This window comes from Drosophila miranda, chromosome XL (genome assembly GCF_003369915.1).
Source record: "Drosophila miranda strain MSH22 chromosome XL, D.miranda_PacBio2.1, whole genome shotgun sequence".
In the NCBI taxonomy this organism is placed as follows: Eukaryota; Metazoa; Arthropoda; class Insecta; order Diptera; family Drosophilidae; genus Drosophila; species Drosophila miranda.
Genome location: NC_046673.1, coordinates 3,841,538 through 3,859,056, shown reverse-complemented (window position 1 = coordinate 3,859,056; position 17,519 = coordinate 3,841,538). Strand labels below are relative to the sequence as shown.

Genomic DNA, 17,519 nt, shown 5'->3' with positions numbered 1-17,519 from the left:
CGAAGACTGTCGAACATCTCTCTGCAGTGCCATAGTTACAGTGCCACTGTGTTACAAAACTGGAGGAGTTCCTACGACCTATTGCCTCACTTTTGTACAAAACTATTAGCACAGTAGGTATAGCATTCAAATTCTTGTAGAGTGTCACAGAGGGAGAGCAGACGAAGCAGCAGGCAGGCCCAGGCACTACAGTCGGATTTGAAAAATCAGTTCCATTCGGAATTCGTCAGAAGAATATATTTTTCTAAGTAAGAAGTCGGCAGACTTTAGCAGATCACACAATGTCCGACCAGAATGAACTGTGAGTGGGTGGGAAAGTCTCATTCGAACCACATACTGATTGGATTCATCTTGTTTCAGACAACCTGATTACGATCCAGAATACGAGGAGCTCCTCAAGTACTTTAAGAGCAATAACCTCATTTCCGATTCGTAAGTACTTTGACAAGCTCTCTAGGACTCTCTCAGATGCTAACTACTACCACTGCAGACCCTCCGTTACGGTCCGTCCCGGTAGGGTCAAGATCACAGCCGACGGTGTGGTGATCGTTGACCACGTTACTGACATGCGACGTCGCCACCTCAAGGCCGAGCTCACTCTGCCCGACCTGAAGGAGCGCGCTTCTTATTCGTCTCACAAGTGGCTGTACGAACTGTCCTTGAAGCTGGCCGAGGATCCGCCCAGCCCGTAAGTAAGGGATGGAATACGGGTGACGGTCTTGGCGACCCGCCAGAGATCAAAGGACACAAGACGGTTAAGCAGAGCATGCCATCATTTAATCAAAATTAGACTGTTTCATTTGTTATATCACACACACACTTTTACAAACCGAAAATAGCAATAGTTGTATGTGTTATGAGCCGCTCAAATGTATCTCAAAAATAATACCCACGAGTCCACGGGGAAATTTCGCCATCCACCTTTACCTTTGTTCTTTTCCTTTGAATCCAAATAATCTAAAGTGTTTGATTATTCATTCCGAGCTTTTCTTGCATTGCTGCTTTTATTGGATTATATTGATTGGTATATATACTCGTATAGGTATAAACTGTGTTAGTACCGGGTATAGCTCCTACTTCTTTCGATAGTACTTCCGCCTACTGGGCCGGAGAGGACCTGGCACAAAAGCGGACTTGAAAAGTCAAGTCCTTCGTGTCGCGAGTGTGGCAGGCGAAAGTGAAACGAAAACGTCATAGCCTACTCTGCTGTCTGTCAACTGTTTGAATATAACTTTGGATCGAATTGGATCTGGTTCTTACGTTTTCAACGCTGCTTTCTTTTGGCATTGAGTGCGCCTCAAAGCAGACTACGGGCTACGTATATTCTTTCCATCCAAGGTATAGCTCAATGATGCGGAGGTAAGGGAGTGCGAGGGAGATATTATTGGCATGTGTCCGTCCCTTCCTTCCCCGTAGAGGCGAGAGGGAAAAAAGATGAAGAACTGAGGGATTCTAAACAATTTATTGAACACTTTTTCTCTTCTCACTCTCTTGGCGCCGCTTACAAAATTACGCAAAAAAAATCAAAGATATATATAGGGTTGCATATATATGGTTGCATATATACTCGTATATGTATGTGTATATGTATATGTGTGTTGTATGAATAATTAAATCATTATGTGTATAAATAAATAAGTGGACTACAGGGTGTACGAGTACTACAATATGTGTCTGTTGTACGGGTAAGTAGTACAATGTGTAGATTCAAATCATCGTTCGGAAATCATCGGGAATGGGCGACAGTGGGGAGCAAAATGTTCGGCTTAGACTAAGGCTTAAAGCGCTTAAAATATTTAGTGACTAATTCAAGTGTACGTGTATGTGTATGCATGTATGTGCGTGTCTGTGTGTTTGTGTGTGAGTCTACAAAGTCTTAAGAGAGTCTTACCGGAAATACTCTAAGTAATCAAAGGTCGAATCAAATGTGAGAGAAAGCTACAACTGTGGGCTTGGACGGGGGCGTGGCATGGCATAGCACCGTCTCAAAGAAGTAGAACCTAGGCTTAAACTAAAACAAAAATAAATCGATTATCGACTGCCACCAACAGGGAAAATGGAGGGAATCGTTTGACAACTCTCATCGGTCGGTTGCAAATAGTGTGCAGGTGCATGGGCAGGGATGGGTGAAGCGTGGGGGGGGGGGGACCCAGTAAACTTGGCTTGATTTAATGTTTATATAATTTGTATCAAAAATTAATCTAACGAAGCGTACGCTACAAATTTAAGAGCCGCAGACGCAGACGCAACTGTACCCAGGCCCGGAACTGGAACTGGAAGCACAATCGGAACTAGTACCGCAGCCAGTAGCGGAACCCATAACGGAACCAGTTTCCCAATGGCTGGCACAAGAATCGAAGCGAGTGCCCGTTCCAGCATGCGTTTCCGGAACCGTAACCGGAACTAGCAACAGTTGGGGTTAGCTCATGACAGCGCCCGCTTCTTGGAGAGAGTGCCTTGAACATCCGCCGGCGACGCCAGCTGGAGGACGGGCAGCGCGCCGGCTACGGCGGCCGCAGCCAGTTGGGGATTCGTGAAGGCAACGGCCCGCTCCTTGGCGGTAAATGAGGAGAAGGGGCGCAGGCGGACGTACAGGATGGCAGACGTGAGACAGGAGGTGACCAGGATGCCTAGCAGCACGATCAGCGTGATGGCGAAGCCCGGCGTGGTCATGCAGATCAGGCCCTCCTCTCGCACGGGGAATACCATTGTCTGCGCAGTCGAACCAGATCCGGAAGCGTTGGTGGCGTTGCCGCCCTGTTCGTCAATGGCAAAGGTCAGATCCCCGGAGGAAACCACCTTGATGATGCGGTTCAGACCCACCTGGGGCTCGGCCACGGCTCGGGCCCGACGCTGAACCCTGCGCTCATCGCGCCTCTTGCCAATGGCACTCGCCACGTGGTAGGCATCCACATGCAGCTGCGGGGGTGGTGGTCCATACTGGGACTCCGGGCCCACCTGTAGGTGATGGACATCCTGGAGGTTCGTCTCGGAGGAGCACTGCTCGGGGCAGTGGTAGCGGCAGATCTGAATTGTGCACTGGAAGTGCACCTCCATGGAGTCGGGGAACTTGAAGGCCTGGAAGTGGGCGTAAGACAGCACCGAGGCAGAGGCCCCGAAGTTCTTGATCTTGGTGAAGCGGGACATGAGCTTGGGCCTGGTCACGCAGCCCCGTTGATCTACCAGCTGGATGGGAGCCCTCTTGCCGTCGTGGGCGACACAGTTGCGCACCAGCATGTCAAACTTGGAGTCATCGTCCTTGATAGCCAGCACCATGGTCATGGTCTGCCCTATCTTTACCAGCCCGGACACCTCGGAGGCCCAGGGGCCCTTGCCCACCTGGATCTGCATCCAGCAGCCGACGTTGTCGCCCGCAAAGTCCGCTCGGACCACGTCCAGCATGTCGACGGGGAAGGGCCGGAAAGTGACGCTCTTCTCGTACTGATCGTGCCACGTGCAGCGCAGCTTCCGGGCCTGGTCCCACACCTCCTGCACTTGCGGATCGTACTGGATTACAATGATATTCTCGAAGTAAGTGCCGGCCCCCGTCCCCGCCCCAGAAACACTCTGGTCGTGTCCGTAGCCCTGGCTGTAGTTGTCCGTGTTCCCGGCGGTGCCGCACTCATGCAGCCCGATGTCAAAGCTGGCAGAGGTCCGGCCCAATCCGGACGGCAGATGCACGCAGTTCATATTGCTGTAGTGGCCCTTGGAGAACACGATCCCGTTGAAGGGCTTGTCGAACTGGACAAACACCTTCATGCCGTTCTTCTCGCACTTCACGTCCAGCGACACGATCTTGGGCATATCCTGCACGGGCGAGGCCCAGATTTCGTTGTTGCTGGAGGCACCCACACTCAGGTCGGGCACCTGCACCTGCTGCACCTGTACCTGCTGGGGCATCTGCTGTTGCTGTTGCTGTTGCTGTTGCTGCTGCTGCTGCTGTTGGGACTGGCGCTGGGGCGGTGGGGGTGGTCCCTTGTAGAACTGGGCTCCAGGCGGCGGCGGAGGTCCAAAGGGTTGGCCAAAACTTAGAGGAATGTTCTGGTGGTTGCCTATGAAGTGGAAGGTTGAAGAAGGTCGGCTCAGATCTTCGGATGGTGCGGGTGGGGGTGCGATGACTTACTGCGCAGTGTGAGACCCAACTGGGGCGGGGACGGGGGCATGTTGTGCTGGTAGTGCACCTGCACCTTGGGCACCAGCACCGACTGTGGAGGTGGCTGCTGCTGCTGCTGCTGTTGGTGCTGCTGCTGCTGCTGCTGGACCTGCATTTGGATCTGCTGCTGAGCCTGCTGCTGCTGCTGCTGCTGCTCCTGCTCCGACTCCTGGGCCATCTGGTCGAGCTCGTTCTCGTGCTCGGATAGGGCGAGGGCCAGGTCGTCGTCGGGTCCGCCAGCAATGGCCTTCACCACCTCAACGTCGTCCGCCAAGACCAGAGCAACCTGCGACCCATTTCCGGGTAAAGAGAAAGAAAGAAAGAAATCATGAATGGTCTGGTCTGCTCTCTAAATTAAGCTGCCTCCAATTGCTGCTGCAGCAACATTCAACATCCAACATCCAGCTGCCGCGGAGAATGTCAAGTGGAATTGGCGCATCAGTGGCGGATGCGGCATGCAACTCAATTGCATAAGGCGGCAGCAGAAAAAAACGCCAAGAAAACGACAAGACAAGACAAGACAAGAAAAAAAAGAGAAACACGAGAAAAAGCCACTGCAACAATTTCGCTTTTTTCCCGCCACTCTTTCTCTTCATCTTCCTCGCTCAGTGGCTGTGTGCCACATGCGGCATGCAATGCGAGGCGACCCAATTGTCATGGAGATCCGCCTGGCAAAGAAGGCGATGTCAAGGCTAGAACCAGACAGCCATCAGCCATCAGCCAGCGGCCAACAATCGAACCACGACCAAGATCAAGACGGAATCGCTGGATTGAGGTGAGTGATCGCAGCGGATGATACGAGTATGTACAAACATATGTATGTGCTCTATTATCGATCCATTATCGACCACATATGTATCCTCACCATTTGTAGTGGATCGATTTCTATCGTACAACTTTCTACTTAATATTGAATTTATTCCCTTGACCCTTTCCCAACAGCATACTCCCATGTGCCTATCGTTCATCGTTAACAATAGCTTTCGATATTATCCTACACTTCTTATCTAACTTAATTGATTATCCATTGAATCCACTCTATTGCTGTATCCACCCTAACTCCATCTTCGTATCACACTTACACGTAATCAATCGCTTTGTATGTCATATAACCTGTCGTATATCCTGTGTCAACTATTTATATTAATCTGTACCTTAAATTCTTAATTTGTACAGCAGCTCTGTAAGCAGCTCTCTTCCTCGATTCGATCCCATCCCACGGCTTCCCTTTGCTGGTATTAGGATGTTGACTGATTCAGCCATTAAGTCAATTAGTTGGCTACATATAGAAGGCTATAGAAGTCAGGGGGAGACAGTTGCACTGGGGCAATTGCGGACAGGTGGACGACGGTGATGATGTCCAGTAAGGAGTACTTCTGCTGCTGCTGCTGATGGTGGCACTGCCATCCCAAATGGTTGTCGCTGCGTCTGGTGTCTGCAACTCTGTGCCGCAGTGCCAAAAACAACTTTCTCCAGGCAGCGAGAGCATCTGAGAGCATCTCATCCAGCTCCAGCCTTAGCCTCAGCCTCAGCCTCAGCCACAGCCGCAGCTCCCATCGCGAAACGCGGTGCATCGGGGATGTCGCAACGACGGAGGCATCCTGAACCAATCCTGTTTGGTAGAAAGTGATGTGGCAAGCGCGGCAGACGATTGACGAAAAAAAGGTAAATGGTAAATGGCAATTGCCAAACGAGTTACCCAAAGCCCAAAACCCAAGACAAGCCGAACCGAACCGAACCGAAAGCAACAAAAATTCTATAATAAAATTTACATTTATCGTCACGACGGGAACGGCAACGGGAATGGAACGTGATTTGGAGCGGCCCACAAGCAGAAGCAGTGCTTGAATACCAAACAAGACCCAAAGAATCGATTTGATTATCGATGTTCCGGTTCCTTCTGCTTTATCCTCATACAAAACCCATTACCAATAATCTTCGTAGAGTCCATCTGGGAGAGGCTCCGCCTGCTGCGTTAATTGAAATGTGTGCCAAGTGCCTCAGTGCTGGAAAGTGTCCGCCGGAGTATCAGAGTTTGGGATTATCGTGAGCGTGTTTGCATTCCCGACGTTCCGTACAGGTTCGTTTCGTTGCTGTAATCGCAAGTGGGGACAACTAATGAGGAGACGTACGGTACGAGTACGCTACATACTGGATACTGAATATTGGAGACGGGTATGAAGCTGAAGCTGAAGCCAAAGCTGAAGCTGAAGATGAAGATGAAGCTGGAAATCCAAAGCCGGCTGTTGTTGCTAATCTTGACCTCGACCAATGCTAAGCTCTTGAGATGCTGTCTGGCTTTGGGGGTCTGACTGGCAGCGCACCAAATCGGGAGAAAGTGAAACATTAGCAGAGAATCTGCAGGGGGGAAGGAAGGAATTTGGCAGCCACTTGAGAGCTTCATTGCGCGGGGTCAAAGGTGAACGCTATGCAGTTTGGCAGCAATTCGCAGTGCGGCCCGAACATGAAAGCGAAAAGGAAGTCCAGATGGATGTGGAGATGGGGATAGGGATGGGGATGGGGCTGGGGATGGCGATGGCGATGGGCCAAAGCAAGCAAAAAGTCCATAAGGATTGGGAAATCGGCCTGCGGCCATCGCAAATTGTGTCATCGCCCCAGAATACATCCATACATCCCAGCAAACAACAACAAACAACGAAACTTTCTAACGTCACGACTGTGGTGCCAAGAGATTTTCTGATGGGTATTACCGAGGCACGGATGCATATGGAATTTTAATATGTTCCCGGGGAAACAGTCAAAACAAAAGAGAAAGGAATGCTGTGGCTGTGGCTGTGGCTGTGGCTGCGGCTGCGGCTGTATCTATGGCTGTGGCTGCGTCTGTCGCCGGCGGATGTCAAACGGGGAGGGACTGGGCTGGAAAATGCTTTCAATGAATCAAAAGGATTATCAAATAAGGCGTGATTTGGTTTCTACATACTATACGTACATATGTATGTAGTTACGTCAGTCCAGTGTTTGTTAATCATTTAGTTCAGCTGCGATATAGCTGATTCCCCATTCCTTTTATTTTTCCAAATTTCCTAATAACACTCCGTCCATGGTTCCATCCATGGCCGGAGGAAATCCTCGCCGTCTTCCAAGTTCTTTTTGGCTAAAATTACCTTATTTCCTAAGTGGCTAATAAATCACTAATACGAACTCAGTTTTTTGATTCCCGTGATAAAACTCACTTTCAAGTAGCACCATTCCCCTAAAACATGTACCAGGAACTACTGCCAAATGTAACACACACACACACACACACACACAGACATCCATACGTGGCACACAATCACACTTTCTGGAGGGGGACCGAGTACACGCGTGCAATTGAAGCGAAAAACGAGGCCATGGCAATTACCCATCCCATCCCATCCCATTCCATTTCATTCCAAGCACTTGGCGGCTGGCTGCTCTTTCACTTGCACACACACGGACACAGACGCAGGCACAGACACTGGCACAGGAACAGGCACAGGCACTAACATGCACACGCATTTAGGCAGTCAGACAGACTGAGAGAGGGAGAGAGGGAGAAGAGATGCTTAAGCCGGCTGCTTACTGATGAAGTACTGGCTAAACGAGGAAGCAGCCGCCTTGAAGCTCCCCTCTGATTACCCAACTATTGTACGATTTTACTGGTTTGCCAGAACTTTATCTTGCCTAGTGAACTGAAGGCAGTACTAGTAGCGGGACTTGTAATAAATACATTTGTAAATATCCGTAAATCTTAGCAGGCACTTCAGCTACTAGCTTACTATTCTTGAACATTCAAGCACTTCCACAGCCTTGTCAGTGGTCAGTGCTGTAAAGTGTCCCTGTTACGATACATAAGATCCTAACATTATACTTTGGGCATCCTTGGCGCAAAGGAGTCATCCTTTTTGCCTTTTCAAACCCACGACGAACACATAAATAAATAAGAAACTACGAGCCCCCCCCCGCCTCCCTGCAGGAAGCTGCAGAAAGGCTGCTTGGACTCGTTTGGACAGTACTTAACGTGAATTATCTATTTATGTATAAGCTGTTGGTTTTGCTGCTGCTGCTTGCTGCTGTTGTGTCTGCAGCTTAGGCTTAAATTGATTTTAATTATTTGCATCGTTTCGACTCACCTGCAGTGAAAGGAAAATGATAAGCGGCAGCCAAATCTTCTTAGCACCGATTTCTTTGCCACCTTGCCGCGGATGTTGTCTGCAGCGCTGTTGTTTGTGCCGCAGCTGCAGCTGCTGCTCTTTTGGATTAGTGTGTTGCATGCTGCTGCTGTTGCTGCTGTTGCTGCTGCTGTTGGTGCTGTTGTTCGATGTGTAATTAATTTGTTGAACATTATTTGATATTTTCATAGGATTACAGTAGGTGTGTGTGTGTAGGAGAAGTAGTAGAAGAAACAGTTGAAAAGGCAGTCGGTGGGGAAGAGAAATGGAGGGTAAGCAGAACCGAAGAAAGTGCTTCAATTGTTGTTTGGTTTTCGCTTTTTTCTCCCATTAACATCATTATTACCATCCATGAAAGTGCTTGCTGTTAATTGCAATTTATTAGCGATTTTCCAGTTAGCTGAATGATGATTGATTGTCTCTGTCTGCTCTCCACTCCCCTCCAACTCTCCTCAGCTCTCCACCCACGGGAGACAAGTGAAAACAAAAACTCAAAAAGACAGAAAGAGAGAAAGAGAGAGAGAGAGAGAGGGAAAAAGATGCGACGACAGTTGAAGAAAGAATCTGCCTAATGACCGCCACTGGCACAGCCACTGCCACCGCCAGCCCAAAACTGGTGGAGTGAGGTGAAGTGATGTGTGTGGCTTCGACTTGGTGTTGGGGTTGGGGTTGGGGTTGCGGCAAGGTGAGAAGTGTTAATAGGTTTCCCCATAAGTGAAGTGGGTCATCCGTGGCCCAGACAAATATACGTTTGCGTATGAATGCATAGTTGGCCAATTAAAAGCCCGCAGACGATTCGAAATCTGTTAAGAATGGCTGAGGAGACGGAGTCACTCTCTCTGTGAGATGCGGAGGAGGACGATTGGCAGTGACCTTGAACATGTCCCCGTCCTCTTCGGTTTCCTGGACACTTCTCTACCCGAATTCAATGTTTAATGTTCTCGTTGAAATCTGTTCGACTGCTAGTGGATCCCTTCAATTTTGAAGTTGGTCGATAAAGTGAGGATACTCGTAGATACATAGTTCAAGAATAGTGGGAATGAACTTTCTGTTTGAGACAGAAACGAAACTTATAAAGAGGTCTCCATCCACAGGGGTGGTACAGGGAAGGTACAGGGGAGGTTCCTTTAAACTGTGATGTCTTTTATCATTTCAGTATACATTTCTGTGTGTGTGTGTGTGTTGCTCCTCCTGCTTCTCCTTTTGCTTGATTCCACTTCCGGATGCGCTGCTCGCAAGATCCTTCTGCACTCACCTTCCACGCCGTTGGCCCGATTTCGCTGTTCCAATTCGAACTCGAGTTCCACTTCCAAATTCCAAATTCCCGATGCAATGCCAACGAACAGGATGCGTCTACTTCTGCGTTCTGAGGCAACTTTCAAAAACTGTTGCACTTACTGCTGGTAGCAGTAACCGTTACTGTTCCTGTTGCTGCTTCTTCGACTGCCTCTGATGCTGATGCTGATGCCGATGTTGATGTCGATGTCGATGGTGTTGCTGATGATGGGTTGACAGGGGGCACGAGTCACGTGGCGGGCGGGGCACGAGGCGCAGTGACTGCGGTTAATTGCAAGTTGCACGCGGTCAATTAACTGTCAGCAGCCGTCTAAGTGGAGCACTTAATCTCTGTGGTGGACACACTCGCGTAGTTCCACCGATTCAACAGACAAAAAAATAGTAATAAAAAAAAAAATGAAAAGTACTGGCAACAAAATGCTCAAAAAAGGACACAGAAACGCGTGTGGTCACTTGTTGATCGTTTGATAACCGCTTCAAACGGTTATTGCCCGTGTGTTGCTTTCTTTGCTTGTCGATCGGTTTTTGTGTGTTGGTTGCATTCGCTTTTGTTTTGTTTGTTTGGGTGCTCGGTTATCGGTTTTTGGTTTTTGGTTTTTGGTTTTTGCTTGTTCTGGGACTCGGATGTGGATTCGGTCTCGATTACGGTAGGATCGCACACTTGGAGGGGGCCTGAGCTTCGTCTGAAAACGCGTCTGGTCCGCGCCGTGGGTTAGCGCCGAATGCTGCATACACCTGCTTTCTCGTAGCGGAACACTTCGCATGCGCAGCAGCAGCGGCTCGGCTCTGCCGCTGCGGCGGTGGCAGCGAAATTTCTTCTTTACATTGAGACCGATCCGATACGATACGATGCGATCCGATCCCCAGCCGAAGCTCTCGGCAAGGCAGTCTCTCAGTGTGGCAGTCGGCCAAGTCCAAGTCCAAGTCCAACTCCAGCTCCAGCTCCAAGTACGACTTGTTCGAGTACAGCTTGCCGGTTGCTGCCACGGCCGCTGCCTCTGTGACTGCCTCTTCTTGTGGCATGCGTCGTTCGTTGGTTGGCTGGTCGGTCGGTCGGTCTGTCGGTCTGTTGGTCGGTTTCCCCGGTTGTCTGTTTGCCTACGGGTGCGGGTACGGGTACGGGTACAGGTATACTGGACTGCTTCGGCTTCGGCTTCAACTTCAACTTTCAGTTGCAATGGGTTACAGAAGCAGACGATCGCTAGCAGCCAGACGACGACAATTGCATGGGGACAAGTCCTCTAACTGTTTGCACTTTCTATTCCCCTGCCCCTGCCCCTGCCCCTGCCCCGTTCCTCTGCCTCTCCTCATGTCTCCACGTGCCACATGCCACATGCCACATGCCCCCGTCCCCTGCAGCCACTGCCCAGTGTCCACGGCCCATGCTCCAATTGTTGCTGATTTGTGGCAAGCAATCAAGCTGTGGCAAGACATGGGCGTGGGCGCCCTTTGATAGCCACACGCTCTTGGCGGCGGGTGGGTGGGGCTTAAAGGAAACTGTGGGAGGGGGCGGGCTTGTCTAGTACAGGTGGTACAGAGAGCAAGGGAAAGGGGCCAGGGAGAGAGGATGGCGTCGCTGTAATGTTTCATCAACTGTTCCACTTTTCCATAAAATATTTTTGCAAAGTACCGCATTTGGCATGGCCTACAACAACAACAGCAACAACTGCAACAACTGCAGCAAGCGCAGCAGAAACAGCGCCAAGAGCGGCGGCTGCAACAACAACGACGGACGGTCGGCTGCTGCGCTTGCTCTCGTTGAAATAATAGGATGAGCAACATCGGCTGTTGCAACTGCAACAGCCCCAACAACAGCGACAACGCTAGCGACAGCAATTGATAACCTGCTAACCCGCCACGCACAGTAGGTCGCATTTGATGCGAAATGGGATCGACAGTGGGGTGGATACCCCAGAAAACTGTGTCCCAGGACAATGCCCAGGACCAGTACCCAGGACAATGCTTCAAATGGTCTGAGATGCGATACAGACAATGCACTGATGATGATGTGCCTCTTTATACCCGGTATAACTCGATATAGCCCTCATATAGCTATATCTCACAGACTATGTTAGCTAGTCTTCCACCCCATCAATTCCAAAAGCTTCTGCCATCCTAAGATTAAAGATTCGAAACAAAACCACTAACTCTCCGAGTACGCGCTCTCTTTCCCTCTCTCCCAGTGTTTCTTGGCAGTAAAAAGTTGTATTTCATGTCCGGCATTTAGTCGATGAGAGAGCAGTAAACGAATATGTTGCTCTCTGTTCAACATCAACATCAACAACAGCATCCGTCGTTTCCTTACCACCTATGTCGATAAAGGTTTGAAACCTTTTGCAATAGATATCATAGATATCTGTAGTTGTTAATATCATACTAAGAGAGCATTAGCGCTATCCCATTATCATATTCTCCGAAATGTAAGGCATGATTTATAATACGGGTGTACGGGTGTAAATATCGAAATTTCGTTGGAGAGGTATTCAATTATTTTGGCTCTTCAATATATCAGTCATCTTTTGAAAATTGAAAATGTCTCTATCCAAATCACTTGCCCCGGTCCGTTTCATTTTTGGATATAGCGACTGCTCCAGTTTTCTCTCCTTTTTGGCCCACTGTGCGGTGGAAGCGTACGAGCGGCAGGTAGAGTCAGGCTGGTGGCTGGCGGCTGGCGGCAGGCGGCAGGCGGCAGGCATTTCATCGCCATTTCAATTCCACTTTGCAGTTTTGAGTTTTTAGGGGCGCCGTGTGTCGATTCCTGTTTGCTAAATATGACCAAAAAGACTCGTTTCGAAATTGGAGTAATTTCGTCGCGGCGACTCGCTTTGGATCGCTTTGGATCGCCTGGGTTCGATCTGATCCGATGCTGATGCTATTCGATGCAATTCGATTTGGCTGGCGTGCTCCGGTTCGGCCAGAAAGTGGACGCTGGGGCTGGCGGCCTGGCGGCCTGGCGTCTATCCTCCTCCATCCCCGTCTATCGGGGCACACATTAAGTAACACGCGCCAGCCAGTCTACCCCAAGCCTGCGACCGTCTGCTCCGACTTGGTCAATTATTGGCTAGCTTTGCATGAGATCTGATTGTTTAGCATTGGGTATGTTTTGGGTCTGTTTTGGGTGCCAGTGGAAAAGGCCAGTGCCAGTGCCGGTGCCAGTGCCAGTGGGGAAGGGCAGCCTCTTGTGTGTCGCACGACGCACGCATCTTAAACGAACCCGAGAGATGTCTTATTAAAAGTATCTTGTTACTTTCACCACCGACTTGAATTGCGCTTCAATTTCTCATACGTACACACACACACATATGTACACACACTCAGAGGCAGAGACAGAGATAGGGAGAGAGGAGACGAAGGAGAGTGCTGCGGAAAGTACTGACCAAATGTGGTGCTGGTGCTGGCTGTGTGGTGCAGTGCCAGCCAGCCCGCCAGCCAGCCAAAGGTCTCGAAAAAAAGCGTCGCCAAGTTGGGTGAAAACATCAGCGAATTCCTGCAACTGCTATTGGGGATGTGGATGGGGTTGGGTCATTCGATGGATAGCTATAGCTTCTTCTGGTGCGGGGTTACACACCATTCCAGAGTCCCCAGCTCCCGGCCAGGTTCCCAAACCCAAACCCAAAGCAAATCCTCTTTGCCACGCCAGTTTCTAGCCAACTATTTGGGTCGCTCTCACAATTTATTGGTTTAGTTTTCATTGCATTGACACTTCATCATCGCCGCTTGCATGCGTTTGTCATCTGTCGTTGCTGGTTGCTGGTTGCTGGTTGCCGGTTGCCGGTTGCCGGTGTGCTGTTGTTGCAGTTGTTGCTGTGTTTTTGTTGGGGCTTATTGTCGGAATAACCTTTCGGCAGCCATCAGCTGCATCTGTCTCTGTCTCTGTCTCTATCCAACGTGAGAGGGGTTACAAGGTGGCAATGGCAGTGGCACCGCCAGCGGCTGAATCTCGACCAAAGTGAAAATGCCGCCAACAAAAACATGGGCGAAGATAGACGGGGACCGAAGCTTTGACTACCCTTACCCCAAGACCTTATGTTCTTATGGCATTACCTTTACCTGTGATCTTTGTCTCTATTGTCAATATACGAGTTGGGTGGAATAGAATACATATGTATATGTACATTGTGCTAGGATTCGAAAAGCAGCTTCTGTGATGCCTTTTCACTAATGGTTTCAGTTAACATCTGTATACATGTATCTACAGTGTTTTAATAATTGAATAGGGTAAAAAGTGTTGAGTGTCGATCGTCGGCTGTCGACTGTCGGCTGTCGAAACCTGATAGCACCTGTATCTGCATCTGCATGGAAGAGTATAGCTACTGCTGCAACAACAGCCGCAGTGGCACCACCTCCGACAACCAGCAAACAGTAGCAATGGCACCCATTAGGCTATGAGAAGACGCTTTTCGCTGTGGGTGTGGCGGCGGCGGAGTCTGGGGAGGGGACCCTACGGCTGGCTGCAAGGGGCAGCTGCAGGTAGTGCAGAAAAAGAATTGGGTTAAAGCTGTGCGGCAAGTGCTGTTGCAAGTGCTATTGTTGTTGCCGCTGTGAATAGTCGCTCGTTGCAGCAACTTCAACTGCAACTGCAACTCATCGAGGCGACTTAGAAAGCGTCTCCTTAGAATCCCATCAGCAACAGCAACAGCCCCAGCTTATCCCCCCACCTAATCGAAACATAGACGAACGGACAGATCGAAGTCTGGGAGAGCCACTTGTCTGCCTATCAATTTCACTTTCTCACCACAGCGGAAAAAAGCGGGAGAGAAAAAACCAAAACCAAAATCAAAATGAAATGAAATGAAATGAAAGAAAATAAAACAACATTGAAAGTCAATTAGCTGCTGTCCAAAAAGATTCTTCACCCGAACCAGTCCGGCTCAATGGAGCCTCCAATGGAGCGGCCTCCACCTTACAATTTGGCAATCTAAGCCAGCACGCATTAATGTATGTATATGTGTGACTGTATCTGTTTCTGTATCTGTATCTGTAGCTGAGCATCTAAGTATCTGCTCAGCCTGAGGCCATCTCTGACCAAGCCTCGGCCTGGCCTGGGAAGCCTGTGCCAGGTCCATTGCCAGTACTCGCAGCAAATGGAATTTCAGGTGCGGACACCCATCCAGCCAACGTTGAATGGACGGATTGGACGGATTGGACGGATCGACCGATCGACGGAAGGTTGGATGGGCTGACGCTGATACGGGTTGGTTATGAAAGCTCCGCGATAATACTGCCGATATACATACATTCTCGCAACGAAAGTTTTTATTTTGGAAATGGTTTTGGGGCCAGCATTGGTTACATTGTCGAGCAATGAACTGAACTGAGTTGAAGAACTTTCATATCGAATGGTATTTGTGGCAGAGCGGAGAAATACGATTATAGAGCATGTGAATATGTAGGTCGGAAGATCCTTTGACAGCTAAAAGGGATATTTACATGCATACGAGTGTATCGCAGAACTTAGATCTTGAAATGTTCGTAACACTCGTTGTTAGTGCAAGCTACTAGTTCATAGCAGATTGTATGATACATACTATCATTCATATGGCAATCTACATGCATAAATCCCCAACTAGCGGAAGGAAAGATATAAATATACCTATCATAGGTGTATAATCATGTATAATCATCAAAAGATGATTTAAAGGATCATCCCCAAATTTCCTAACATCCATTATGTTTAAATTTATTTCTTAGAGACCGAAAAATATTAACGCATAACAGAATAAGAAATCACTGTCCACTTGCGGCATTTTTCAGATTTCCTTTCCCTAAACTGTGTTTTGACCCAGCCGGCGGCATACCATACCTGTCTGACAATCGAGCCATTTCGTTTTCCCATGGCCCAAGGAATCCTCTTTTCAATGCTCCACTCTATGCGGACAGAATGACCAATGCGTTGACAAACGGAGGGTAAGAGCCAGGTCGAGCCGAGGCGTAGGCCGTGGCCAAGACAAACACACCCACTTTCCAAATGAAAACAAAATCGCGGACCACCAAATAGCAGCACGAAGCAGCCCCCAAAGTGAAGTCTTCTCCATCTCCATCTGTGCCTCCGCCACTGCCTCTGCCTTCAACTCTATCAGCGTCTCCAGGTCTTGGACTGGGCCTGAAAAATCGATGCTGAATGTGCCGCGCATGCGCAAACAAACGAAACGAACGAAACCCACTTGATGGCTGGCCAATGGCTTGTCTAGATGATGGATGATGGAGCTGGTGGCCAGAGGAAGGGCACGCACGGGGCCTCAGTCTCCATCTCGGTCTGTGTTGGTGCATAATTGAAAAGGCTTGCCCCCAGATGGGTGCTCACAGCTTGAGTGGACCCCAGCTTCACATTGGCTCTGAATTGAATTGTTAATACTAAATACTTGGTCATAGACACATACTTCAGGTGGAGTAATCCACTTCAGAGTGCCCGAGAGATTTTGTGGATCAAGCCGAGAAAAGGGAAAGGTCGGTAAGCCGATTGGCTTAGAAGTCCCTGAGTTTAGTCTCAGATGATAACCATAAACTGTTGGGCAGCTGGGTTTGTATTAACTTAAGGAAGTGAGCGATGAATTGATAAGATTTAAATATTCTCTCACCGAAGATTGGCCATTCCCAGATATCCGTTTAGAGCGGCCTCTCCGCTTCTAACACATCTCCTAGACCATTCAAATGCGCGATGGTCTAAATGGCGCAACATTTAGGAGGAAACCAAAACTTTTCCTATGTGAGTTCCGAATTTGTTGCATTTTATTCTAGTAAAAACGAGGGGGAACGTTGTGAGTTGCTGCGGACACCGCAACTCTACAGTTATACCCGATACTAAGTCAGTATGGCTCTGCTTCGGCAGACGCCGCTAATATTAAACGACACGACAAAGAGTGCGTGCGAGAGAGACAGAAAATCAGTCTGAGCGTGACGTCGGGTGCTGCGTAGCCAGTGCAAATTGATTTGTTCCTTTTGGCTATAAAAATCATCTGATCTGATCCAGATTCAGCAATCTGATATATATGGTCATTATCTATGATTCTGCATTTTTAGTTTTCTCAAATGTGCAATATTGTGGATGCAACAGATTTTCGTCCTTTGTGGGGGCGGAAGGGGGTGGAGCGAAATTCTGAGATATACGTTTTATAGTGAGATCTAACAGAAGTGCGGATACCAAATTTGGTTACTCTAGCCTTAATAGTCTCTGAGATTTGTGGATGCCCCAGATTTTCGTCCTTTGCGGGGGCGGAAGGGGGTGTGGCGAAATTTGGACACGAAACGGTCAAGGTCCGATATCACAGGAGTGTGGATACCACACTTGGTTGCTCTGGCTCTTATAGGTTCTGAGATCCTTGAACTCATATTTTGCAATTGGCAAAACCGACCATGAAACCTGTGTGTTAGAGAGAGACAGAGCGAGAAAGAATGAAATTGTTTTCTTGATTCTGGCTATAATAATTATACGATCTGGTTGAGATCTTACATTCTAAAACATATAGTCATCCTCTACGATTCTGCGTTTTTGGTTTTATCGTATCTTTAAAAATTTGGATGCCACAGATTTTCGTCCTTTGTGGGGGCGGAAGTGGGCGGGGCGAAGTTTTGAAATATTTTTGTAGCAGTGACATATCACAGAAGTCTGGATACGAAACATCGTTGCTCTAGCTCTTATAGTCTTTGAGCACTAGGCGCTGAAGGGGACGGACAGACGGACGGAAGGACAGACGGACAGACGGACAGACAGACAGGGCAAAATCGACTCGGCTATTGATGCTGATCAAGAATATATATACTTTATGGGGTCGGAAACGATTCCTTCTGGACGTTACACACATCCACTTTTACCACAAATCTAATATACCCCAATACTCATTTTGAGTATCGGGTATAAAAAAGAAAACAACTTGATTAGTGATCAGTACTTTGCTGTTTTCTTTTAAGACGACTTA

The 17,519-nt window shown here is 48.7% G+C and overlaps 2 protein-coding genes across 3 annotated transcripts; one reads left to right on the top strand and one right to left on the bottom strand.

Annotated features, from left to right (window-relative positions):
• The first annotated feature begins 145 nt into the window (after positions 1-145).
• LOC108151975 lies at positions 146-936 on the top strand. The gene is made up of 3 exons (XM_017280935.2): positions 146-301; positions 361-432; positions 491-936. Exons 1-3 carry the CDS (start codon positions 282-284, stop codon positions 690-692), a joined length of 294 nt encoding a protein of 97 aa, XP_017136424.1. The 5' UTR covers positions 146-281; the 3' UTR covers positions 693-936.
• A 529-nt stretch (positions 937-1,465) lies between these two features.
• On the bottom strand, positions 1,466-8,424 carry LOC108165094. Of its 2 annotated transcripts, none has more exons than XM_017301146.2 (3): positions 8,269-8,424; positions 4,124-4,439; positions 1,466-4,052 (listed from the first exon to the last, which is right to left on the bottom strand). In XM_017301146.2, exons 1-3 carry the CDS (start codon positions 8,407-8,409, stop codon positions 2,425-2,427), a joined length of 2,085 nt encoding a protein of 694 aa, XP_017156635.1. In that variant the 5' UTR covers positions 8,410-8,424; the 3' UTR covers positions 1,466-2,424. The 2 variants fall into 2 exon arrangements, with proteins under 2 accessions (XP_017156635.1, XP_017156636.1); XM_017301147.2 differs by lacking the exon at positions 8,269-8,424 and adding an exon at positions 5,019-5,097 and having other exon boundaries at positions 2,146-4,052.
• Between the last annotated feature and the right edge of the window lie 9,095 nt (positions 8,425-17,519).